We start from the raw sequence: 26,080 nt of genomic DNA, 5'->3' as shown, positions 1-26,080 counted from the left end.
AAGTTCCTCAAAATGCAAAATTTGAGCGAAAATAGCCAGTCATGAATGATCGCTAAACTAGAAATCCTACAGATGGCTCCACAATGAATGCATAGTGAATGACAGAGAGAATGGGAGCAAAGAGACTAGAATGTATGCATGTGAAGTTAAGAAGCGAGAAAAACACACCACGGTTAAGTAGAAAGCATCACAAAGCAAAAACACATCTATGACAAAACAGGGCCACAATGAGTTCAGAGACACAGTATCTTGAAATATTACCGGCATGGTAGGCACAACAAGTCGAGCGCGTAGATATCTATCACCGAAAATATGAACTAGAGAAACTACCGGAATTATAGTCGTTTTAAACATGTGAAATGTATAATATTTCGAAAAACGTCACAAAAACATAGATTCGAAACGGCAAACCTCCTTGGAATGCTAATAATAAAAAACGGAAAAGCAAAACAATTTTGTAGATGCATCTGTCAGGAAGACTCTGCGATCCCCAAACCTTGTCTCAATGCCGTTGACCACCTGAATATTCCATAAATGAATAAGCAAATGGTAGACGAGTTCCACTAAACAAATAGAAAAAAGAAGAATTCTATATACATAAAGGGCAAACACGTGTATAAGGAATAGCGCACGTAAAAACAACAAAGAAGAGAACTTGTTCTGTGGTTGTTCTTCTTAAAAATTAATTATTCGTGAGCTACTGCTCAGGAATATGCAGAATTCACAAGGGACTAACTCGTATTTCGGCTGAATAACACCTTGGGAGTTCCTAACGGGTGAGTCCACTTGCCGATGAAAATATTCCTGTGGTGCAACGGAAGCAGGGCAGCCTCTTTCAAAAGAAAATTTTTGGAATATGAAGAAATCTAATACTGAAAAGATATAGATGTGGAGACGAAAAGTGATAACCAATCCCCGGAAATCGCTCAAGCACTTATTGTGAAAAAATCCAAACGGCGAAAATTTCAAGGCCGAAAAAAGAGAAAAAGAGAGAAGTTTTGACCACTGTTCCGAGTGTTGTGCTACTGTTCCATAAACGTTGTCAATTAAACACTATTCCTTTAGTTGTCTCATTACAAGTACCTTCAGATGCACATGAGTATTTTTAAGCTAATTAGATGTCACCTAAGCCCTCTTTCTTTGCTCACACACTTTAGCTATTAAGCTAGAAGTCGCACAAAAAAGGAATAAACAGGCAAAAGCCAATTAGATACAGTAAGTAGTAGATTATAAAATTTATCGAAACGGCCAAAAGGTGAAAAAACGATAAGGATATAAGCAATAATAGGAAATAACAAATTTTGTTTAGCTGCTTCTGTTTATACCGAGGTTTCGTTGAATGTCAGAAAAGCGTAACCTAAGTAGACACAATTTCCCTATGATTCTGATCAATCACCAACGTAGAGCAACAAAAGCATGAAAAGGGCAGTTTTCTTTTCCTAGTCCTCATAATCCACATTCACTAAGTAGAATTTTACAAAAGACAAGAGGAAATGACACAGAGCTTTCCTTGTCAATGTTAGCTGAAAGAATACGACTGACTTTCAAAAACAAATCATATCAAAAGATCATGCCGAAAAGAAAAAGTATGATCTAATCCCATCCGGATCTATCGACGCAATGATGGCTTATATTTTCGAACTTTAATTATACCTTTATAAAGCTTCCTACGTCGATAACTAGTTGTTTATTTTTATTTCTTACCAACAACTGTTATTTACAATGATAATATCTACATGAATGCCAGCTTTAACTTGAAAATGCGCCTAAAACTCACTTGATGACGCTTTTTTCGTTTTCAACACGAAATGAGATTACATGCTCCTTGCGGTCGGTTTGTATTTGGTTCCTATGTGTAAGCTCAAATAACGTTCCACCACTGTCGATTTTTGTCTCCCGAAGTTCGAAGCCGTAGATCACGTACTGTTCGCAAGGTTCATCATCCTAAATTACTGAAACTAGACCAAACATTTCCCAATATTTATCCTTAAAAGAAAAGAAAAAAGAAGGAAGAGAATCAAAAGAATAAAAGGACGAAGCTTTAGTTGCTGCTTCACAGATTTGGACTAAAAAGAACAGTCTTCTTTAAAGAGAGCGGAACAAAGGCTTAGGAGCCCGAGTACGTAAGTCTAGATTGGCGAAAGGGCAGTTCTGAACAATTCGTTGCCAATGAATGGAATCGGATATGCAAAACCGTTTTTTCTCCTACTCTGTCAAACTAAGGCAACGCGGCAGTGCCAGTTCCGAGTGACGAACATCAAGCGTCAATTCCAATGTAGACGATTAAGAGGCAAATGGGATAGCTGAGCGAAGTTCGTTTAATTCAAACTTCTATAAGTCGATACTCCGGCGAAAATTCACAGAATATTTCAAAGGTAATCTTAATCGAGTGTTAGTACAGTCTCATGAATGTTAGCACATCTATGGGACGATCACGTGGCACCTTTCACATTCGCATACAATGATTCATTATTTTTCTACGATTGTTCGATACATAGTGAAATAATCGACATATCACATTGTAGAAGAATGGGGAATGAAAAAAGACATGTGATAACTCACAAACGCAGCCTTGTAGAACTTGAGCACCATACCATCGGATAATTGAGCATGTCGCATTATTTCACCACCTTTAGCATTCCTTAAAAATTAATATCTAAGATTAAGAAAAATGTCTTCTCGTTCCATATATTCATTAGGAAAAGATAAGAGTCGGTGGAAGTCAGCAGAGCCACGGTCATCAAAAAGGGGCCTAAGATTTCTAGTCGTTAAAGTTCCTTTTAAGTACTTGAACTATTTACTTCGAATTATCAAAATTCATTGTCTTTGCTTCATTTTCTTCTATTGCTTTCTGAAAGTCAAACAGGCCTGTTTTATTCACCGTTACCAAGAATTCCAGCAAATTTCTCTGATATGTGTAATCAGCTAAAGACAGTACTAACTTTGAGGCGATCTTGTCACAAACGCGAAAAAATTCACTGATCGGGACGAAGACTCTAGAAGTTCCTGGTAGGAACTAATTGCGATTATGAAGTGTACATGAAAGATGTGCATGAAACATTGAGATGTGTTGGAATTCGAGCACTATCACTTTACAGATCCAGGGAAATTTTAAATACCAAAATACTACTTCTGAATGAAAGCAAGAAGCATCGAGAGCAGCCGCTTATGCAACCGCAATGAGCTTCCGGTCGTTTTGACCCGAAAGTATAAAGCAATTCATGCCTCTATGTCCTATGAGCTGAGGAACAGAAAAGGGAAAGGAGAATAGGGAAAAGGAGGGAGCAACGAAACTGAACGAACAAAAACGTATCCATAATCACGTCAATGACACACCTTAGCATCACTTTTCCAAACACAAGACCGTTATCCGGGATCATCCGTTTCTCGATGTTCATTCGTTTTAGTCTTCTGTTAATCGGAGCAAGAAAGAGCGTTTGCGGTTCGACAACAACAAAACGCTGTAAAGGAATGATATAGAATGATTAGCTGGAGATGGCTAGCAGAACAGATATTATCTCATATGTATCACTTAAAGACAGAATACGACGAAACTGACGATGTTGAGATCCATCCAGGAAAAGTTAGAGCTATGATTGCAGATCAAGAGTATGAGGGTGATCACTTGCAATTCCCTAATCGACACCATTGACATCTAGGAGGAGTCGAGAATGATCGACCTCATGCTAACCATCTCACGCCTAATCCCATCTTTTCGTGGAGAGATCCAAACATCGTCATATTTGTAACATGTTGCCCTCGAAAGACATACCTTTTCATGCGAGCCACCTCCTTTTGGTACACGTACTCTGAGAACGCCGTCGGATCCACGAATCAGCAGACTTGTAGGAAATAAGGTGCCGTCATGATCTACAAATCGCACACATTTGTCTTCTTCGCTGACCATGTAATTTAAACTAATGGGAAAATTAACCAACAGCTTTAAAGGATAGCTTACACAATCCTTCCAGCTTTTCGTAACATTCAGGGCAAACGATCTCCTTCTTAAACTGGAATTTAGAAAGGGGTGCTTTTCCAACGCACGCAGAACAGATCAGCTGAAAAAAGTATTAAAAAAAGACTTTATAAAGAGAAATCGAACAATTAAAGAAGTAACAAGTGAAACAGAAAATCAAATTGAAAAAAGTTCTCTCACCCATCCACAGTCACGACAATGATGACGACGATTTAGGAAAGAAAAGGTTGTGTCGCAACCTTCCATGAGGCATTTCGAAGAAGAATCATCCGGTATCCAAAGCGGCTTCAAAGCATCAGATCGCAGCACTTCTACAACTTCAGTTTGATAGTTCAATAACTTTCCAATTTTAATTTGATAATTCAATAATTTTCAAAAGTTAAACTTGAGCGCACTTCTTCTGGTAGGTACTGATGAGTGTATAGATGTTCCAGGCTGTTCATCAACAGGGGTGCTTGGATGAGATGAAGACTCCTGTGAATCGGAGTTACGACGGGAGCTGAACAACAAGCAGCAGTTTATTGACAGTCTTCACGGATTGTTTGCATGAAACAACTTTGTGCTGGTATAGAACACGGGTTAAGACTTCTAACACGTTGTTCGGGACTCTATGTATCCCCACCCGGTTCGTTTGGTGTGATCCCGTAGAGATTATCAACAGGGTCTGACGTTCTAGTAGAAAAGCTTAGCTCCTTTTTTCGAACAGATCACAATGATTGCGTGCAATACTCTTCGCAAGATATGAAGGAACAGCCGAAATCGGTGGTGAGCGACACATCTTTCGCGCGTATCACATGCACACCTGCTACCGGTAAAAATACGAGGGTCATAAGTTCCGTTAGCTTTTGAATTTCTGGTCGAATAACACAAAATTTCCGTCTCAGTCTGAAAGAAAGTTCTGCTTCCTGATATCCTCCATAAAGGCGACACCGTTTATTATTTCCCTTCAGCATGATACACTTGTCAATCAAATCTGATTCGCCCTAGCGCTAAATTCTGACACTTGAAACGAAGAACAAAAAGAAAATGGAAGTCCAGAGTATTAAAACAGGAATTTTGCTTGATTAAGGGCACTGAACCAATGTTTTAGAGGTGAAAGCTACTGACTGCAGCATGCGGAACATTGATATACAACAGAAGAAATGGGATATAGCATGATAAATAATCAGCAAACTTAGACTCTTTTCTCTGTAACTCATAACAACAGATCAATTGTCTCCCCACTCATTACACTAGTGTCAAATGAACAACAATTCCTGTACAATGTATTTATTACCGGACATTTGCAAGCTTCGTTAATTGTTTTTTTCAAAACAATCCAGTAGAAAGTTTGCTTTGCCGAAGTAGTGGAACAGTACAGCAAGTATGTCCCACTGTAGGTCCCATGATGTTGTTAAACCATGCGGCATTGCGCTCTTTTCGATATGCACTAGAGTATAATCCCTACAAGTCCTTAGCTCTGCTGTTGGAGGTGCAAAACGTTTGGCCCGTTGTTGTCGGGAATGTAGTATTTAAACAGTTGCTGCGGAAGCTGAATCGAGAATAGGCGTAGTATCAGATCTCGTACAATTCAATTTATTGTTTGCCAGGCGGTGACAATTTTAGTCAATCGTTAGCAACAGCTGTGCCTACACACAAATGAACAGCGAATCACTTGTGAAATACACCTGACAAAAAGTGTTTTGAACAAATTTAAAGTTCTGAAAGGATGTTGCAAGTGCAAAATCCTAGAAAGCAAACCTGCAGAAATCTTTTTCATGGGAATAGATTTCTAATGTTTTTATATTTTGATGTGATCCATAAGAAAAACTATGTAAAATTTCAAAGACCCAACGAGAACTTCAAATAGACTTTAAAGAAATGAAGAAAATGTAACTAACATTGCAGCACTTGAACCATTACGAACGAAAAGATCGCTTGTATGAACTGTAGTTGCAGGAAGGACCACGGAATGTGTGTCTTCGATTGTGTTTTGGTCTGATGAAATGCTCTCCTCTTGCAGCGTGGTTTCTCTCATCAAAGGATTCTGAATTATCAAATTCGAGCCTTTGAAATTTTGCGGCAATTGAACGAAGTTTTCCATACCACACTTTGCCTTCTCTGCCGTTCGATAGCTTCGCTCATCCGCCTTCTATACTGTCGTTTCTCTTCTCGAGCGGTTTCGATATCCCTTTGCCATTTTCGGCGCTCATCAGCGCTACTAGAAACAAGACCAATAACGATGATGGTGTGGAAATAATCGTGATCAGTAACTCATACCTCATGATTAATATCAAACTTTTGTATTTGCTCTTGATGTACAGTAGTTGTTCATAGTCTTCATGAGGATTACTTTCCGTACGGACAGTTTCTATGGGAATTCGATAGGACCGACCCATATCGAAAAGACCAGAAGAACCAAAACCCGACATAACTCGACAAATCCACAACGTATCAGAAAACTGAAAGTTAGTATTACAAATACAGGAAATTTGTTAAATAGTATTCTCGGTACCCACAAGAACAAGATAACGAGGTTGTGGTTCCTTTCGAGTCTGTTTGAAAACTTCGCCCTGACGTATTAGTCGCCGACCAGGATAGAAGACATCAAAGTGGCACTAAAATTTCCCGAAAAGTGTAGTAATAATAACATGCGTTCAGAATATCGAGACAATTAATCATCAATATGCCATCAAACATCAAAAACTCTAAGCAGATAGATAACAGAAAATTTACTTGAAGTGTAGGAAAAAAAGATAAGGAAAATACTGTTTACCATACGCACTAGTAGAAAATAAGTAAGCAGCCACGAAATATTTGTAAATAAATAGTCATGAGAACTATAAGCATTTCTGGTTCAAGTTTTTTTTTTCTTTTTTTTTTTGAAAGCAAGACGTTTCACAGTGGCTAACGAAACGATGTGTGTCAAGACTGTGTCAATACCAAAAACTAATGCTGCACGAGCAGAAAGAATATTTCTAGGAAGTCAGAAATCAGCTACCTGAAAACGATCGTACAATTTGAACAGCTGCTCATTGCTTGGGAGTCCCATGGCATCGTTTACAGACTGGGCTATATTTTCCAACTTTGCGATTGCATCTACAAACGCAACACAATGACGTTACCATAAGCACAAGGCTCAATGAGACTTCATAATGCTAAATGATGTCAGATTACTACTGACCCAGAGTCTTTAACTGCTCCTCACTGTTCGGTTCCAGGTACCTATTGTAACTCATCATCAAGATCTTGTACCTGCAAGAAGGGAAATAATTGTTCAGACTCTGTACATACAAATAGCGGAAAAACTGCACCTCATGAAATTCTGGTGCACCTGATCCAGCTGCTGGACAACGCCCCCAACACCGCGTTTTAAAATCTTCTGCTCAAACTAAATAAGGAATGTAAAAATGTAAATGGGACTAAGGAGCACAACTATCATCTCTATGCTTGCTAAGAACATACAGCAACTGTAGCGTTGTCGAAATCCTTATTTTCTTCACGTAGTCGAGTGAGTTCTTGGACGAACCGTGACTTCTGAAGCAAGAACGGTTTGCAGATCTTCAGAAAGTCTGCATACTTGATGATAACGTCAGCCATGTTGGGCCTGTGGGAGCTCCTAAAAGGAATCAAGTTTAATTGTCATTGTTGCGTGATACTCTACACTCATTCAAAGTTTCACAGAAACGAAAAAGAAAGGAGAATAATTGTGGCTCAATAAAGTAAAAAAAGTAGTTAATTCCCTAAGAAATGTAGGATTGTGTTTATGTGCGTAACTACACCCACCAGACATCGAGACGTGAAGAAAACTCCTCCAGAAGTAGTCGATGGAAACCAATAAGTTGCTCGAAAAGAAGTTGCAGCTCACGGACAATATGAAGCTGAGATCCTTGTCGAATGTTCAGATCTTTTCCCAAGCGCTTACCAAACTCCATTACATATTCCGGATAAACCTATGACTAAAATTATAAGCAACCTCTACATAAGTAATAAAGGCACAGAGGAACCATTTGTTCACCTCTCCCATGTCCTTCAAATACTTGAGAAAAGATTCTTGGACAGTATAGAACTCCTTGGCAGCATGATGAAGCCTTTTGAGCCGTTTATCCTATAAAACAATAAGAATGAGTATTGAAGCGTCTCGAAAAGAACATTTCATCTCTTACGATCCCTTATGTAACTCTTAAGACTACAACTTCAATATTGTTTTTAGAGCAATGCCAAAAAGATAAGGACTTCTCAGAAAAAGCAACCATCCTTTGGAACGCAAGCTAGTTTTTGCTAATTTATATTGGGATAAGTCACGCACTGCATCTTTAGATCTTTAAAGACCCACGAATCGAGGGGAGATCAGGTGGAGATCGAACGAGAGCAAGAGGGAGGTGACCGTCCATTTCTTGCTACCGTAAAAAACGGCCCGGAGCCCGTACAAGACGCGCGCCCTCCCGTCCAACCTCTAAATCGCCAAAACAAGAAACCGTATCTTCCGGGCCGTTTTTACGGCAATGAAAAAAAAAAAGAAATCACCCCCCTCTCCGTAGTCTCCCATCCTGTATACGAATACTCCACCTGAAATCTGCACCACCTCAGATTCGTGGGGTGATGCCTTTAACTCACTCAAAAGCGGTCATATGAGTAAAAAAAAAAGAACGAAAACGTTAATTTGAAAACAACGTTAGTGCATATATATGGGCGAGTATAGGGCAGTCGGTTGGAGGTCCGCTGTAGCAGGACGGTCGATGGTTCGAAACCATCCCAGTGAGAACCAAGCCGTTCATCCCCCGGGATCAATAAAGTGGTACCAGACTTGTCTGGGAGGATAAAAACGCTGCCTTGATTATCGGCTCGCCCCCGCAAGTCATTGTATAGGCCAACACGCGTTTCAAAACCTCAACGATTACGAATTGCACTAAAACGCGTTGGCGCATCCCACGTGGATTGATATGCCAATGACTTTATCTTCACTTTACATTTTTTAATGCATATGCGATCAAATGGTGACGAGGGACGATAAATGGACGCATAAAATAATGGGTTCTGATCAACTGAGGGATGCAATAAGGACAAGCAGGCAAAAGAGCAATGAAAAGTACTCAAAAGTGCTCAAAAAGATAAGAGTAATCATGTCGATGCAAAACGAAAAAATGAGGTTCAGGACTATTTGAGAGACTCAAAAATCTAAATAGCGAGCTAAAAATACAGTTAAAACGACGGATTTCTGGGTATAAAAATGCAGAGATAATTCAAACACCATCGTCATGAGGGGAGTACAAAACTAACCGAGGGGATGCAATGAAATTTCTAAAGACTGCACGAGTTTCTAAAGAGTGCAAATGTACCCATCCGCATAAAAACCATGAAAGTTTCAAATAATCGAACGGTAGCGACTAGTGAGACTCACGTCTGCCTCCTACCTTATACCCTTGAAGTTCTTTTTTAAAAGCTCATTTTTAGCTCAAGGGGCAAAAGAAGACTCTGCAGCATAAGAATATGGAAATAACTGCAACCACAACATAAATAAGCGGAATTTTTTAAAGTAAGAATGTAATATTATGGCAAAAATAAAGGAAAATGATGATGTTGGTAAACAAAACCAATGGTTCATGAGAGTCGAAAAATAGGATGAACACGCATAGACAAATCGCGCAGTTATGCAGTCGTTCAGGATATAAGATGAAATCAGATGGGACTACAAAATTCTGTCGTATTTCTATCTTCTCGTCCCTGTCTCCCAAGTTACCAATGTTAACATAACTTCATTTTCGAAAAGTAATCGTTACTTTTGATAAAAAAAAAAAAGAACTGAATTTATTTCGCACCTCTTCCTCATCACCAGTGTTGTAGTCGGGAATAATTTCGTTGTCCCCAGATGTCGTGGTAGTGGTGCTACTTCGATCACTTACTGTGTTTGCTAACTTTCCATTCGAAGACGACAACGTGCCATCAAGAAAAGGCTGAAATTAGAAAGTACTTTGAAATGAATTGCACTCTTCTCAAGGAACGACTGACGGCTGTGATTTAAAAAAAAGACAATCTGGCGGTTGCGAGTGATGTACCATCTTGTAGAGGTCATAAGTTATACAATGAGCCCAGAAAAAGCGATTAAGAAATTGCAATCACACTTTCACTACTGAAAGTTGTTTAACTAAGGTAGAAACCGAATTTTTAGTTCAGTGATAACCATTACTACGATGAAGCACTCATACCTATGTTTAAAGTTTAAGAGTTCTCAAAAACAAAACAAAAAACAATTAAGAGAACTAAAAGCCACCTTTTGCGAAGGGGAAGCATTTGACTGCACGGGATCCTCGTCTTGCTGTTGTGACTTAGAGGCAGATCGAAGGGGGCTCGTAGGAATAGTATCATTCCTTTTCTTCATTAATCGATCGCTCGACCTACACGCAAGGACTTCAAGAAACCGAGTAAAAAAAAACAAATACTTTAAATATACCTGATAATACCCTGTCTTTTCAATTCATCCACAATTCTGTCGTGAATGGAGGGATCGCCATTGAAACACAATGCGGAAGGTCTGCAGGGTAAAGTTTGCAAAATACAACTACTATAGAAACTACAACTAATGCGTTACCTTCGCAGAGTAATAGGCCCAGAACTAGCGAGATATCCGTCTATCCTCTGAAAAGAATTAATACTGTTATGTCGGCCATCATCGGAATCGCTATCAGAGATATCAGCGGCCTCTCCATTTTCAGTGCTAGTTGTCGACACTGTGGACTGAGGACTACAATATAAAATGTGAAATACTAAGAACAAGTGAAAAAAAAAAAACAATCATGAACATTCACCGAGGTGCTTCACCGGATGCACGCAGAATTGAGAGACCTCCACTTCCATGTCGTTCAGAAATCCGTTTAACTGACGGACCATTAGACTCCTCCGTGACCATATTAACGTAAGGAGGAATATTGCTAGGTTCATCTTCGCTGGCGGACACAAAAATAGTAGGTTTCTAAATAAACACGTTTGAGTGAAGAAATATTTGTATGAGGAAAAGGAACACGAAAGAAATCTAGAAATACTGCTGGTCTCAGTAAAATCGCGGAAGCTGCTAATGTTCTATTTCCACAAGATTGTGGCGAGCTTTGCAAGCGCAACTAGCCACGTCATCGCATGAAGAAGCAATGCGATAACATAGAATGCTTCTAAAAAGTGCACTAGACAAATAAAATACGGCGCACTTGCTGAGACCATGAAGCGCGCAAAATACCTGAAGGCACTTTCTAACAGTGAAGCCATATTTTCTATTCATAATCAACTATGCGGGAAGTTTAAATTTGAAGTTAATTTAGTTTAAACTTAATGTCAGTTAGTTTAAAGCTTACTCCATTTCTGGCTGACGAATCATAAATAATAACTTACATAGCAGAATAACCTTTCGAAAATACCAGTTGATAATGATGATGAAAATGCAGTAATTTGGCATTAAAAAAAACATAATAAAGGTGAATGTGTGTTTCCAAATCTGCTGTCCACACAAATTTAAATAGCAAGTGTGTGAACCAAAAATGAGCATTATAAATGTTTTCGATGGCACATAGCAAGTTTCAGAGTGGTAGAAGGAATCGTCCACCTAAAGCTTTTGTACGCTGTATTCATGTATCAATGGAAGCGTTGTTGGGCTGCTAAAACCAACGGGGTTTCAGCAGCCCAACAATGGCTAGTCAGAAACAAATTAGACGACAGTGGATACATGCACTTTTTCAAATTCTATGATGTGCTGCAAACGCAAGTTATTTCTGTAGCAAAAGAATTCAACGAAATTAACTCAAACGCTTGAAATGGCTGTTGGAATGCTTAACAACTTTTTCACTTAAAAGCAGCGTTTGCGGAAATCTTCGATGATGAATTCCGCCAGTTCTAGGAAAGGTTCAGGAGGTGGTTTTCATTTATCAAAACAAAAGTGTAAAACGCTGCATACAAATAAAGAAAATTGATAAACCAGGAAACAGCAGACTGATCAATTTACCTGGTAAAGCAACTCTTTACAGCAAAGGATTGATGAGAAGAGGCCGCATAGATGCATTTAGTTACTCGTGAGTGTACTAAGTAGCTTCATCGCATAATTTCGGCTTTAAATCCCTCAACTGCTTCAACATGTGACCAGTCCGGTGATGATGATCCATTTGTTTTGTATATCGATGTTTCACGTTTTCGCAGTCATACTTTCAAGTCATGTCCTGAATCCCCCTTCCAGAAGATACAGCTCAAACATTGGAAATCTTTGCGAATGTGGCACTTAAGAGGAGAGGTATCCTACTGCTGACGTCAATAGAACCACGGTCCAATTTCCAGGCTGACCATGCATATGCAAATATTACTCCCGACAAGAAACGTTGCAAGTTATTTTAATCGCGAAATGAAGTGATTGACATCAGCTAAGTAACTAAGGACTTATAAGCTTTTACATAATTCTATTTCCACTACAGCTGATTCATGCGAGAGTGTGTATATCTGAAGAGTAATTTTTCATCTTCGAATTTGCAAGAAAGTCTGGATTTTGCATGATGGATCGTAGTAAAACAGAGGAAACCGACTTCGGACAGTGACGAACAGAATCGAAAGCAGAAGTACTTACAAAAATGAAGGAAAGGGTGCTTATCAGTTCGGACAAAATTAGTGTCAAGAAATGTAAAAGTTGTACTTTTTATTTTTATATTATTTACTTATTCTTTATTATATTATTTATATCATTATCATATTATTATTTTTTGGAGACCGGAAAAAAGTGGTTCTTACCCACGATAAATTCTTTACGAAGTCGTAGAAAATTTCTCTTTTTTATTTTATATTTTAAGAGGTGACTGGTCTGAATGACACCTTTCAGCAGTGTAGCTAACGACGACTGCACGAAGCCAAACCCACTTACGGCAGCCTTTTTTCCATTGTCCGAAGGAAAATGGTCGACACATGCTTTATGCACTGCATTAGCGAATTTTCAGCGCATGTCGATAATCTGCGCTTTTACGATTTCTCCGCGTCGATAATCACAAAGTGCAGGAAACGCTAGCAGATGGTTGAAACGAAAAGATAGACTTCACTGACAGAGTTAAAAGCAGCTCTACCTCTGCAAATACCTCGCCAGCTGTAGCAGGAAAAGATATGAACACGTCTCCGATCATTCTTTCACTTCAAAAGAAAAAAAAAAAGAGAAGAGAAGGCTGTTCATTTAAAAGCTTAAAATAGAACCGTAGTGCTCCGGCTTTCCGTGAAAAAAATAATCAAAAACGAAAGAGATTCTGACTTCAGTTGGGAATTCTCGGCTTGTTCTAAGCTTCCATGAATAATCACTGCGGAGTGAAAAAAGAGTTGCGTTCAGATCAAAGTTAAAATGCCCACTACGCAAACTGAATGGAAAAAAACAACGACAAAACACTTCTCCACTCATTCCTAATTTTCCGGATATAATATGTTAATCATACCTTCATCTCACGAGAAATATGAGGCGGTTTCGGAGCGATTGGCGGCTTCATATGAGAACCAACGGACGGTTTAGGTCTGTGAGGCGGTACAGGTGGCGGTACAGGCGGTGGCACAGGTTGCTGAAGCGGAGCATAACCCGGAGGTACATTTTCTAAATTTAGATGCGGATAGGAGGCAGAATAACAAAAAAAGACAAGCAAAAAATGGCGGTTGTGGGTGCAATGACGGTTTAATCCAGAAAAATCAGTACTTACCAACAGCCAAATTTACGGAGCCCTTCTGCTGTGCGGCACTCATTTTTTCCAGCAACTGTTCGCGCAGCGAAGTGACTAATCCGCGTGAACCAGCACCGTTGACGTCCGCCATACGTATAAACTAAATTATAAAGCTATTTATGAGGAAAAATATTGGAAAAGCAGAGAGATATGAAGATGTACTAACCTTATATTGGTTTATTTACCAGAAAAATATATAAGAGGATTGAAATCACTCATCAAGAGGGTGGATGATATCCGTCGAGCTGAAATGTGCGCAGTGTCGATGAATCATCAGGCATTATCGATCATGGCGCACCTTGGAACAAGAACGAGCAAACAAAATACGCAACTGAACACCGCCTCATCCATAAAACGATCATCTCAACAAATTGAACTTCCGGACAGGATCAAAGAAATGACAGACAGTTATGTAACTTTTGTTGAGAACGATTAAGTGAACGTGTATCCTTGCAAGGGAAAGGAATGACGTGAAAGGGGAATTTATTCCCAGAAAAGTCACATGATAGCAGTTTCCGAGTTCATCTACTGTGATGTCAAAGGGAAATCAATGGCAATTTCGGGATGATGTTCTCGCAAGCGCGCAATTTCCCGCAGCTTATCCTCCATCGACAAAACAAGATCGACGTCATGGAGAAGAGGACAGTAAGAAAACATTTTACCAAAAACTGGAACTGTGGATATTGCTATACATTCAAGGACTAGCTGCTACTTCTGGCTAACCAATAAAATGACTTAATCTATCAATTAAACTGTTTTCCTGGTTGTTTCCAAGACACTCACAGATCGCATTTTCTTCTAATTCTCCCTTTCACTCTAACTATTACATCAATGTTTCCAAAGGCATGACTTTACATGGCAACAATAGTTGAATCAGCGTTCTATATGCATAAGGAACGCATCTATGTGCAGAAACTCTGAATTGAAAAAAGAAAAACAACTAGAAATTAGCACCAATCGGTGCAGGGGCGTATGGAGCAGGATTTTCGTGAGCTGGCATTCCGCTCCTATCAAATGATTCTAAAAGAAAAGTTGAATAACTGTCGCTTTCTTAACAACACAAAAGGGAAGTACGAGCACGATGCTGCCTAGAGCAACTAATGAAAAGGAAAGTGGAAATACGAGAAGAACATAACAAACATGCCACTCACAACGATAAGCGCAAGTACCGTAATCTTCGCTCTGACGTAGGAGAACTTCAATTACTCTGAGTGCGTAACTGTTTCTCACAAACAGACAAACACAAACAAGATTTAAGATCGAAATTGTTACGAAAAGTAGGATTGGATGAGGTAGAGTTGCTGCCTTCATTTTGTCTGCGGCTTCATGCGTCATGTGCTTTTCCGCGTTTCTTATACTTGAGATATAGTTGCAGGCCCGCAGATGTTTAATCCCTCGAAAAAGAATCAAGCTGGAGTGAGACAGTGAATGAAAAAGAATCGAATTCACTTACGAACACCGCCACAACATCCTATGCTTGAGATGTCAACGATGTTCGCACTGCTGCTATAGTCGGGTCAAAACGACAGGAGGGACCCTTGCTAGAATCACTCATCGTTGCAGGTTTCAATGATCCCATGTGGATCCCAGCCGTTAGCTCCACAGCGCCGCTTCGACCGCAGGAACTTTCGATACTGATGTGAGCATCAGGTCGTCTTGAACAGACTATGCGGTCGCTACCAGGCGTGTTCAATCGCGAACACGCGACGGGTCTGCCACAACACACATGTTCTCTTTGCTACGTCACCGCTAGAGTTAATTGAAACGGTGACGACATGCGATCGCACCATTACAAACTGGTGACTATCGATCGAACGTAACTACGTGGCAGAGTTCGGTCAATAATCACCAACTGATGGAGACGCGATCACCTCTGCGAATTCTACTGACAGCCTTAGACACACGCTCACTCTTCTCTTTTTAACCTACAGAAATCGGCCCCGACTTCGTGTCTGATTTCTTCGAAGTAGAAAGTTCTGAGAAGATGCACTGAATCGAAGAGCAGTTGCGTTCGAAATGCTTCGAATTCTGTGCGGAAAAAAACCTGCGCTCAGCCTGTGCCGAGGAGTGAGAAATAAAAGCATGAATGCATTATCGCTAGCTGTGACGGAATTTAACGATGGGGTGGGGTGTAGGGAAGTTGGTTCCGCTGGAACCAACTCCGAGGTTCGAAATCGCACTACTGTCAGCTAAGGCTTTCGTTCCTTTGGGGTCGAGAAATTTGTATCAGACCTATGTGGGAGGGGAGGGGGATAAAAACACCGACTCGACACATCAGCTGGTCCCGCAAATCACTGTTTCAGCTAGACACGCGTCCGTGAACCTCTAACGATTCTAATGAATTGAAGTGAACGCGTTGGCGCATCCTGAGCAGATTGAAATAACGCCGGACTTTGTCCTAAAACGAATTCTAGTTAGCTATTCTCAGGACTTTATCACCAATTTAAATTTAAATTTAAATTTTTATCATCATTAGTGACTTCTCTTCACTTGCTTGTGCTGCACTTTTGCATGATGCGTGTTTCATTCGCTTTCGCCTCCTTCCATGAATGGACCTTCCATGCAAATCGATGGGGAATTTATGTTCGTCGTAAATCACCGGTATGTTGCAGAAAAAGTACGAGAAAGGGAGAGATGCAGGGAAGAAATGAAGCGGAAAGGAAAAATTCCCTTCAGCCACGACACTGATCAGTCAAAAAGTTTCGGATTTCATTCATTTCCTCAAGAGAAAAAAAAACACTTCCCACTACGCACACTCCACAAACACCACCGTTATGGACTACTGTACGTGATACTAAAAATTCCTGGAGTGTTAAGGAAGCGCACACACATCCCACATCCATTACCCTTACCAAGCCCAGCTGATCCAGCCGAAAAATTACGAACGGCGCTACCAAGTAGTGGCGCGCCGGACCTACGGCGGTCCTGGGAAGATTCCCTGCATTCGCCAGCGGCGCGAATTCCTTCCGAAATTTCATTTGAAACTTCATTCTCGTAAACACGGCGCTGCTATTACATGTTCTTTGGTAGTTCTAATATACGCCGATAGATCGATTCAGTCCAATCCTGGTCGATTTGGTGAGGATTGGTGATGGAGTCAGATTTCGAAGGTCATGGTAAGCAAAGCGTTAAACGTTAGATGAGGTTCACGTTATTCACGATAGTACTTCGTTTCTAAGGGTTTTCGCGGATGATAGACGTTTCTAATTCTTCGACCATACCACTGGATGATCCCACCCATCCATTTCTTGCTTCTAGAACTGTCTATGTGAGTTTGTCTGTCTTGCCAATTGTTAGCTGGATCGGTTTTTTTTTCAAATCCATTATGTTAAACATCCCCGAATGATCATGCATTTAGTCGTGAAGCTAAGGTACTCGAGGAAAATATAATTAGAAGCCACTCAGTCGCGTTATTTTTTATTTCTGGAGGCTCTAATTTCCCTTCTTATGCCAATATCTTATATCAATACCAATCTTGGCTACGGCACAAGCAAATCAATAAAGACTTCTTTTTTCTCTTAGTAACTTTAGCTAACATATTATAGATCCTTTAAGGTTACATTGTTTAGGTCTTAGGGCACAGATTGATTTAGTTATTACATTTTACCCAGGTACTCCGTGGACTTCGTCGGAGTCTCAACGGTGTTTGTTCCATCATAATTTTTTTGTTTTTTCATTGATTTTTTTGAAAATTAATTTTGGAGGAAAGCTGTCTTGCGGCTATCCTCTCTTGTTTAGTTTAGTAACTATCAGAAAGCATGTTATAACTGTGTTATTATTAGTGTCTACAGGTATCTTTTTTCCAGAGTTAGTGTTCAAAAGTGCTCGTAGGATATCTGTTGCAGGAGCAACATCGCCAACCGATTTATGCATGTGCATTCAATCCATACCAGCCGGAGAGATGTGTGCCAATTCTTGCCACTGCAGCCAAAAACATGGTTGGTATTCTATATTTATTTCTACTCTACTGTTGTTTATATATTATCCCTTTAGTATGTATGTTGATAAATAGGACGAAAAATTTGCTCTACCACTTAGATCGCACGTGTGTTTTGCAATTTTGATAATACATAACAAAGATATCGGTAAAAATAAGGTACTATGGTTCAATAGAGAAATCCTACAGTTGTGAAATTCTATCAAAGAGATTAAGCAAATGTTCACGAATTATCAGTGTATTCTGGTAGTTTGTGGAGTACTCTTGACCTCAGCTGTTGGGTTCGTCTGAGAGTTTTCCTATTGATGTTTATGTAAACAAATGAAGTCAGGACAGTCGTGATTTATTCAATCCTTGTAGATCACCATTTATGAGTGTCCATTGGATTCTAACAAACTCATCCTCGTTAGAAGCATCAAGGATCCTTCGGTAAGTCGAACGATTTTTGTACCCAAATCTGCATGTGTTGCTGGGCCTTGATTATTTAGTTTTCTAAAGCACTTTGCTGCTTATTTATGAGAAATTACAAATTTTGATGTTCTCGTGCAGATTGTATTGCTTTTATGGTATTGTTTTGGGTTATTGTGTTGAATGTTTATAATTGTTTGACTTTAGCCAGATATGGATATTTTCACTCTAACATGGTGCTACGACATTACTGATAAAGCTCACCGAATTGCCTTCGGTGGTTACTCTGGTTTAATTCGCCTGGTGGATCCATCTACGGGCGGTTTGCTTATGGTTGGTTCGCTTCTCTCCCGAATACACTCATGCTTTTTAATCACTTTTCTATTTTCTTTCTATTCTGTCTTTGCTTTAAGAATATGTATGGACACGGTGATCACGTGAATGAGATGCGGACAGATCCAAATAACTCAATGATATTTGCCTCAGTCTCCAAGGACACTACTATTCGCCTTTGGAATATTAGAGTGCATGGACCAATTGCCATTCTGGGAGGTTACGAAGGACACAAGGATCAAATTCTTTCCCTAGTAGTTTCCATTTTGAAAATATCAATTTGGTTTTTTTGTCTGTTCGTTCGTCTTTGTTTTTCCATAGATAGGTCTCTATATTTAGGATTGGTCGCTTGACAGTAAGTATATTGTTTCGTGCAGTATGGACCATTCCATTCGGTTGTGGTTTCTGGGCACCGATAAGCTGCAGGAGCGTATTCGCGATAGCATGACTCTAAAAGGTCAAGCTAATTTTCGTAAAGAGCTAGCCGAGTAAGTTAGCTGTTTTAATCTGCTCTTGTTTGGAACATACATCGTTACCAGATTTTGGACCTTAAAAACGTAGTTGTGAATGTGAAATACGTGGTTGAGGTACTGTTTGAAAGATGAGACTACATTTCTGAAAAATTGTGCATGTCTATACAAGTAACTTGGAAAAAGTGTTATGATGTTTCTTTATTTACCTTACTTTTCTTCAAAGAGTCCGCTCGAACGAAATATGTACACCTTCATTGTTTTGGTCTAGGTCGAACAATTCCAGTGACTGCCAATCTGGAAGAACAATTCAAATTCACTATCCCATTGCCATCAATACAGATCTTCACAATGACTATGTTGACTGTGTTCGATTCCTCGGACATTATGTTGTTTCCAAGGTATTGCTTTACGACTTATTTCTCTGTTCCATTATCTCCTTTTTTCACATTCTTCTGTCAGTTTTAGGGGTCCGACATGTCCGTGGTTGTATTCAGGTTTGGCTCGTTCGGAGAGGAATTTTACAAGATAAGGCCGAAGTTACAGGTTGCATTAAACAATTTCTGCATTGCAAACTGTTGAACTTTTTTCTTGCGGTTTTAGGTGGATACATCGGCGCTTCAGCTCGTTCGTTTGGATCTGCCTGATTCTGATATTTGGTTTATCAAGTTTGACATTGATCCTTTGAATAGGGCAAGTGTATAGGATGGCATATTTTGACGTGTTTTTTCCCCTAGAAGTTTATGTTCCTTTCAGTGGATTGTTAGCGGCAATAAGATGGGTCAGCTATGTTTTTGGGATCTCACTGAAGGCCTTCCTAGTGTGAAGATGTGAGCTTATTTTATTTTTATTCTGTCCTCTTCCTGAAAGTTGTTCTACATATCACTTACTTCATGTCACGTATGCGGAAGTATTAAGGTTCATTCTTATTAGAAATTGTAAATATTGTTTTCTTTACACTTTAATAGTTTTTTGTTCTATTTTTCCTTTGCTCTTCCGTAACACAAAGTATTTAAAATAAGTTAAACTAAGCAGTACGTAGTAAAGTATTTATTTTGCATCTGGATTATTTGCAGGACAGCTACCGTTAAAATTGCGGAATGCTGCATCCGCCAGATTTGCTTTGGTGCGAATGGGAGAATCATGGTAGCTGTCGCAGATGATTATTCTGTTACTAGGCTTGAACGGATCCTTGAAGGAGAAGAAGTAGGATTGACTAGAATTCTTGTCGTTATTTCCTAAGATTGATTTCTGGGGTTGCCTTACAGATACCGTCGTATTGTAAAAGCACTGGGCTGACGTCACTTAACGGACCTTCGGCCAAAAGATCAAAAAGACGATCTCGCAGGCAGGGGAGGAAACGAAACAGTGATTCAGGCAGTTCAGAGTACAGTGATGAAAAAGAAAGTTGACAGATGTGTAGGAATCAGTGTGCTTTTCATTACTTGTTCTTGGACAACGCAGCAAAATGGATCCAATTATTAGATCTTGAACTTTTCTGGTGATGATGTCTGACACTGGTTGACTTTCCCGTTGAAATGCATTTGATGCAACACGTAACGTGTTGATTTCGTTTTTATATTTGCACTTTGGGAATGTGTCGAATATTCTACGTTTTCATTGAGGCACTCATTTCTGACTCATGGCCACTAATGTGATTAATCTTTTTCATCAGCCATTTCTGATCTCGCTGTACAGAAATAAAAACTTAAAATGCAGTAGTATATATCTATAGTTGCATTTTTTTTTCTGGTTCGCTCCACTGTATTTATAGTGTTTTTCTTCACGTTCGTTTTTTTTGCCATTTCCAGTTTCCAAGAACTCATCCTATTTGTTGACAAATAGTTAATTTAGGGTATTGCTGAATACCTCTTTCCTAACTCATGTATGCAAAACTGAGTAAGGTAAGCACAAAAACCAGTGTTCTGTATGTTTCTATGATATTTTATTCTACTTTCAGTGTTTGGAGGAAATGGAGGAAAGTTCATGAAGATAGATGTCTTTTTTCCGTCTTTTCATTTCTATGTTTTCATTTTTCTGTATTTTCATTCCTTCCTATCATTAATTCTTACCCTTCTATTGAATTCTTTTATTGAAGACAGTATGCCAGAGTTTACCCTGCATTTCGAAGAACATAGATGTTAAGCGTTGCCGTCACCTTTTCTTGTAACGGATGTCATGTATGCACATTGTGATTGATGCTACAGAAGTTATAGAAACTGCCATGACAACTGGTTCAAACGACTTTTACTACTCCAACAAATACGAGGACGATGAATATGAATATAGACATGTTCATGTTACTAAGGTTTGTCTTTTTGGATAGTTTGAGGAAGTATTTCGGTATAATTGCTCTGGATTAAGGAGGTGGCGAAGCTCATACCAAAAAATCGTCTCATGTCAGAAACTGAGTGGCGAAGCCTCGGAATTCAACAGGTGAGGGACTTTGAATGTTGATTCAATCTAGTCTTCACAACAGTGATTGTAGTCTCCGGGATGGGTTCACTACATGATTCATGGACCAGAGCGGCATGTGCTCCTATTTCGTCGCCCTTTGCCTAACAAGCAAAACATTGCAGGAAAACCCCCAGGGCAAGCACAGGTTGGATTTTCTTGTCCCTCCTCAGAAATGTTTTGGCACAGCAGCATTTTATGAGTTTTAGGTTGGAGTGCGTTGACCTCGAAACGAAGCACGATCAGATCCGAAATAGTGCCTCTTTCTTGTATCTTTCTAATACCTCCTCACTTTTTCATGTGTATCTTTTCTGCATCTCATTCCTTATTAGTGGTCTATTGATTATTAGTGTACAGTTTTGAAGATGAAGCTCATACTTGAAATGTGTTCTCCTGCAATGAATTTTATTCCTCATTTTGAGCTCAAATCAGTGTGAAATATTAATACTTTTTATTGTTTTCCATTGGAAAGTAGATATGACCACATGGAGTAAGCAAATGAAACTTGTTTCATTGATTGCGCGAATGGAATCACTCAAAATTATCCTTCAATTCTTTTTCTACCCAGATAAAAGCAAGTTCAGTTTTTTTTGTCAAGAATACTTTCTTCTATACCTAGTGTAATGTTGTCTTTCTTGGAATAATTTGCTAACTTAAGCGTACCTAACCTTTATTAGATTCCTATCAACCTTCAAATAACTTTGGTAATGTATGTGGGCCTCTCTTAATATTGCTCGGGCACTTTTTTACGTTCACTTTGAAAAATCTACTCTCTGTTGCTTGGGCGACAGTATATTTATTACTATGATCTAATGTGTATTAGCAATACATGCTTATCTAACGAGTTCTGTTGGAGGTGGAACAATTCGAAAAATGTTCTTCCTATTTAGAGATCCTAGTTTCTTTCTTTCGTTTACGTTTGTAAATCCCGTTAGTTTTGCTGGAGGCCGATACTTCCGTCTTTCTTGCGATCTACCAAAATTCTTAGATATGAAGCCACAAAAGCGAAGAAAAACTCAGTGGTCTGCAGTTGAGATATCCATTGTGGCGACTAATCTATTTTTTTTTTTAATTTCGGATGGTGGACAAGAAGGAATTTGGGAAATTTTCGTTGGTTTCCACGGAAGTCCGTATTCCGTATTACCTGATAGGGTTGGAAATGCATTTAGTGTTCTAATTGTGATCTTTCGCTTAGAATCTGTGCTCATCTCATCTGATTTTAGCAGTATTGTCATGATTGTTTCTAACGCAAAAGTTACCACACAAATGACTTCGTTTGGTTCAGTGTGCTGTCGGCGGATTCCCGTCTCAAACGTTCGTCCTTGAACTTGTTTGGCGTAGAGCCAACACCACTCAAACCCTGTTCCACGCGGGTTTAATCGATATCGTTTCACATCATTCTTCGTCACATTTTCTTTCAACACATTCACTCCCACTAGTAGATAGAAGAACTCGTGCAACGCTGCGCTGCAATAAGAGCGCCCGTTTCTTCGAGACCTATTTGTGTGATTTATGCAGTGGTGGCACTCGATGCCGCAGTATCTTTTGTGGGAAATTGTGCGAAATTTGTGGATCTATCCGTAATAGTTGGCGCCTCGGCGAACAATTATATTACCTATTTCTTATCAAATTGAAATTTTTAATATTACCAACAATGGCATTGACTCTTAATCTTAATATTAAGATAAAATGATCTATTTTGAAAGAGACCATGAAGGAACAGATACGTCCCTCTCTAGGGAAAAATCACTACAAGGTGCTACAAAATGCACTCACCCTAGAAAGTTTAGATTAGGGCTGGTGAGAAGTCCATGAAGCAGTACAGTCCAGTCGGAACGACCTGATTTGTAGTGCAATTGCGTAAATAGTTGCACTTGAAATGGTGCTATGGGACCCTTACTCAACTCAATAGTCCGATTGAAATTGGTGTTTTGACCTGACGATAACCCTGTCCGCATTTATTTTCAAATATATGATCAGTACATTATCCTATCGTGATATTCCACTCATTCAAAGATTTTACTGATGTTTATCACATTTACCACTAAATCTAAAAGTGTATCAATGGTGTAGTTGCGCAAATGACCGCACTCGAGGGGGCACGTTGGGACCTTCGTTCACCTCTGGGGGCCTATTGGGGCTAGCGTGAAATTGAATCCATGATCCTCATCCGAAAAATTTTAAACTATCAATGATTTTTAGATATAAGACACCAACTCTGCGAAATTGCGCCTATTGCATTGCGTCGCTTTAGCTCTATTTTGCCGTTTGTCAAACTGATAAATTACTTCCGTCGTAATTGCGAACCTCCTTGTTAGAAATGCACGACTTTGCCTCCACGATATTACGGCAGAACCTACGTTTTGCATTCCACTGGACAAGCGCTGCCAGATTAGGATAAGCAGTTTGCGTGCTTTCGCACTTGCGTACTAGTCGCAGAAATCGAATACGTCAGGATCAGTATCGGTTATAGTCAATAGTTCATTCCTTTTTGTCAATAATGTGATAACTCGGCTAAGGTTGCTTATTATGTCGAAGTCGTCTGGAGCCACTCACTCCATCAGAGGAGTCAAAATATTAAGGAGATATTGAGGATGTATTGAATTGCCTGGCAAGGCCAGGCTTAGTGAATATCGGCTTCGAGGATTGTGATTTAGCCGTCGACAACCTAACTTGAGCCGATGAAATAGCCGGAATGGCGATCATCCCAGCCCTAAACCCTCAGTCACACGCGGACGCGGCTGTCAGCACGCGTCCACCAGAACTCAAAACTCCACTTTTGACGAACGAAGGCTTCGAAAGAGGAAGCAGTCCAGGGTCTTAGTTGAATGGGTTTCGGCACTCACTGTGTTCATTAGGACGCAATAGGCTTTGAGGGTTTGGTTTACAAAAAACATTGTATAATTCAAGGACCAAAAAGAAGTACACCACATGAACTAGAACATGTCAATCAAAGGTTATCAGGTAAATTTCTTACCGCTAGCCATTTGGGTTCTGACTGCAGAGACAGTCACCTGTAGAGGTAGAAGCTCTTGGGGCCTTTTGTGCGGCTGAAGATCTGCGTTTGAAAATTTGGTGTATTTTTAGCTACCGCTCAATTTCACTGCTCGTTGTTCCCTGGCTGGTTTGTGCAAAGAACGTACATTGAAGTTATATGACCTCTCTTAGAAGTACGACGGAACTTAGTCAAGATCCGCATAAAATATCCGTTATCAGACTGGACAAAGTGTTTGGCGTTAACCAATCCGCTTAGAATGCGCCACCACGTTCGACTTCAATTCAGAATCGTTTGAGGTTTACGAACGAGTGTTTATTCTTACAATGACTTGCAGTTGGCAACCTATATATCAACTCAGTGCTTTTGTCCTCCCAGATAAGTCTGGTACTAATTTATCCACCCCGAAGAGAAGAAAGGCTTGGATGGCGATGGGCGGGCTCGAACCTCCAATCATGTAGCAACACCAGAAGACTCTTGCTGACTGCGCTGCATCCAGTTAACAAGTTAACAAATGCACGTGAAAGGTTTGGAAAAAAAGTGGATCAATTTACGGAGTCTTATTTCTCTACATACTGATTCACGTATGTCCTTTATTAAAGAAAAAAATCTGACATTGTAAGTAAGTAAGCAGTTCGACTACGTGAAAAAAGGTGAAAAAAAAAAACCCGGAGCGTAAAGCTGTTCCCACGGTTTTCTCCTTATGCGACTCTTACCGACTGCGCTACACCGATCCGATTGGATATATGTATACATATGCACATGAAAAGCCAGTTTTGTACCGGATATGTTATCCAATGGAGTGCGGGAAAGTACAGGAACTAGATGTTTTTCCCCAATCCATGGATCCACGAGCATCAAATCCGCATTTTGTCATCGTATAATTCTGTCGTCATCTGCGTCTTTCGTTAGGACATACGTTTCGTTCCTTCCTAGACATATGTATAGTCAGCGCTTTATATTTTCATAATCGGGTGAACGTGGTACGCCTCAGATTGGAGCAGGGTAGAGGGAAGAGGAAGTATGAGGAAGAGTATTCGATGGGACAGATCTTTCGCCCTCACTCTCTTGAACATAGCCGGCTCCAACCATAAACCACGGTGACCCATACTCTCTTAATAGCTTTGCTTATTTTTGGAAATAAATTTTTGTAAATATGCTCAGAAATAATAGTTCTCGACCAAGAAAATAAAACATAAATGCGAAACACCCAATAAACTAGAGTAATAAAGCAATCTTTACAGTTTTTCTCGATGCGCGATCCAAGAGGTCACATACAGCAAGGCAATTCAGCACGTTTAATTTTGCCATACCGCAACGAACGATTGCTGAGTTCGATGTCACCGGCGCTCGTAAAATGATGCATGGATCTCGCAAGCGGCAAAACCTCTTCTACTACTATTTTGTAGTGCTTGTCGCCGTTTGTATTGCAACATAGGAAAATTTGTCCTTGCCGCTTCCAAATCGTCCATGATATAGGGCTGAGCGACGCGGAAAAACTAAACTGAAGATGGTAACGTGCCACGAAATTGACGATTTTGGAATGTCTCCTGGAAAAGATAGGAATGCGATTGTAGATTACAAATATGAGCGTATTCAAGTTCATATCGTGTTTCTCTAATCGTCCGGAAAACCCGACATAGGAAATGATCTTCGCGAACGTATTTTCCTACGAGGCACCTCATAGCGCACAACCTCTTTTGACACGTGTCGCTTCCCTCAGCAGCCTATTTACTCATTTTGCTTGGTTAAGTTGCTCAACTTCACTTATTTTCATCCGTTCGCTTGCAGACTCCGCGAGTGCACAGGTGT

The 26,080-nt window shown here is 39.8% G+C and overlaps 3 protein-coding genes across 5 annotated transcripts; 2 read left to right on the top strand and 1 right to left on the bottom strand.

The window, feature by feature from the left end:
• Positions 1-470: 470 nt before the first annotated feature.
• On the bottom strand, positions 471-13,762 carry RB195_000601 (uncharacterized protein; the record flags this gene model as incomplete). Its single annotated transcript, XM_064197028.1, has 25 exons — positions 471-519; positions 1,778-1,944; positions 2,563-2,641; positions 3,337-3,461; positions 3,773-3,870; positions 3,959-4,058; positions 4,157-4,287; positions 4,372-4,475; positions 5,857-6,002; positions 6,062-6,176; positions 6,236-6,417; positions 6,475-6,573; positions 6,957-7,054; positions 7,140-7,210; positions 7,270-7,346; positions 7,421-7,574; positions 7,742-7,908; positions 7,974-8,063; positions 9,775-9,909; positions 10,227-10,350; positions 10,407-10,487; positions 10,545-10,697; positions 10,762-10,925; positions 13,396-13,547; positions 13,651-13,762. The coding sequence occupies 25 exons, from the start codon at positions 13,760-13,762 to the stop codon at positions 471-473; spliced, it is 2,973 nt and encodes a 990-aa protein (XP_064052909.1).
• A 3,000-nt stretch (positions 13,763-16,762) lies between these two features.
• On the top strand, positions 16,763-20,231 carry RB195_000600 (uncharacterized protein; the record flags this gene model as incomplete). 2 transcript variants are annotated; one of them, XM_064197027.1, is made up of 13 exons in its annotated part: positions 16,763-16,787; positions 16,851-16,939; positions 17,517-17,609; positions 17,969-18,037; positions 18,224-18,349; positions 18,430-18,603; positions 18,689-18,837; positions 19,106-19,220; positions 19,288-19,365; positions 19,423-19,512; positions 19,576-19,649; positions 19,896-20,025; positions 20,088-20,231. In XM_064197027.1, 13 exons carry the CDS (start codon positions 16,763-16,765, stop codon positions 20,229-20,231), a joined length of 1,356 nt encoding a protein of 451 aa, XP_064052907.1. The 2 variants fall into 2 exon arrangements, with proteins under 2 accessions (XP_064052907.1, XP_064052908.1); XM_064197026.1 differs by having other exon boundaries at positions 19,091-19,220.
• A 471-nt stretch (positions 20,232-20,702) lies between these two features.
• Positions 20,703-21,497, top strand: RB195_000599 (uncharacterized protein; the record flags this gene model as incomplete). 2 transcript variants are annotated; one of them, XM_064197025.1, is made up of 5 exons in its annotated part: positions 20,703-20,718; positions 21,036-21,127; positions 21,184-21,255; positions 21,308-21,421; positions 21,483-21,497. In XM_064197025.1, the coding sequence occupies 5 exons, from the start codon at positions 20,703-20,705 to the stop codon at positions 21,495-21,497; spliced, it is 309 nt and encodes a 102-aa protein (XP_064052906.1). The 2 variants fall into 2 exon arrangements, with proteins under 2 accessions (XP_064052906.1, XP_013295216.2); XM_013439762.2 differs by lacking the exon at positions 20,703-20,718 and having other exon boundaries at positions 21,002-21,127.
• Positions 21,498-26,080: the final 4,583 nt, after the last annotated feature.

The sequence above is a fragment of the Necator americanus genome, chromosome IV (genome assembly GCF_031761385.1).
Source record: "Necator americanus strain Aroian chromosome IV, whole genome shotgun sequence".
In the NCBI taxonomy this organism is placed as follows: Eukaryota; Metazoa; Nematoda; class Chromadorea; order Rhabditida; family Ancylostomatidae; genus Necator; species Necator americanus.
Note: the sequence above shows the minus strand (reverse complement) of the source record. Positions and strands in the feature narration are given on the sequence as shown.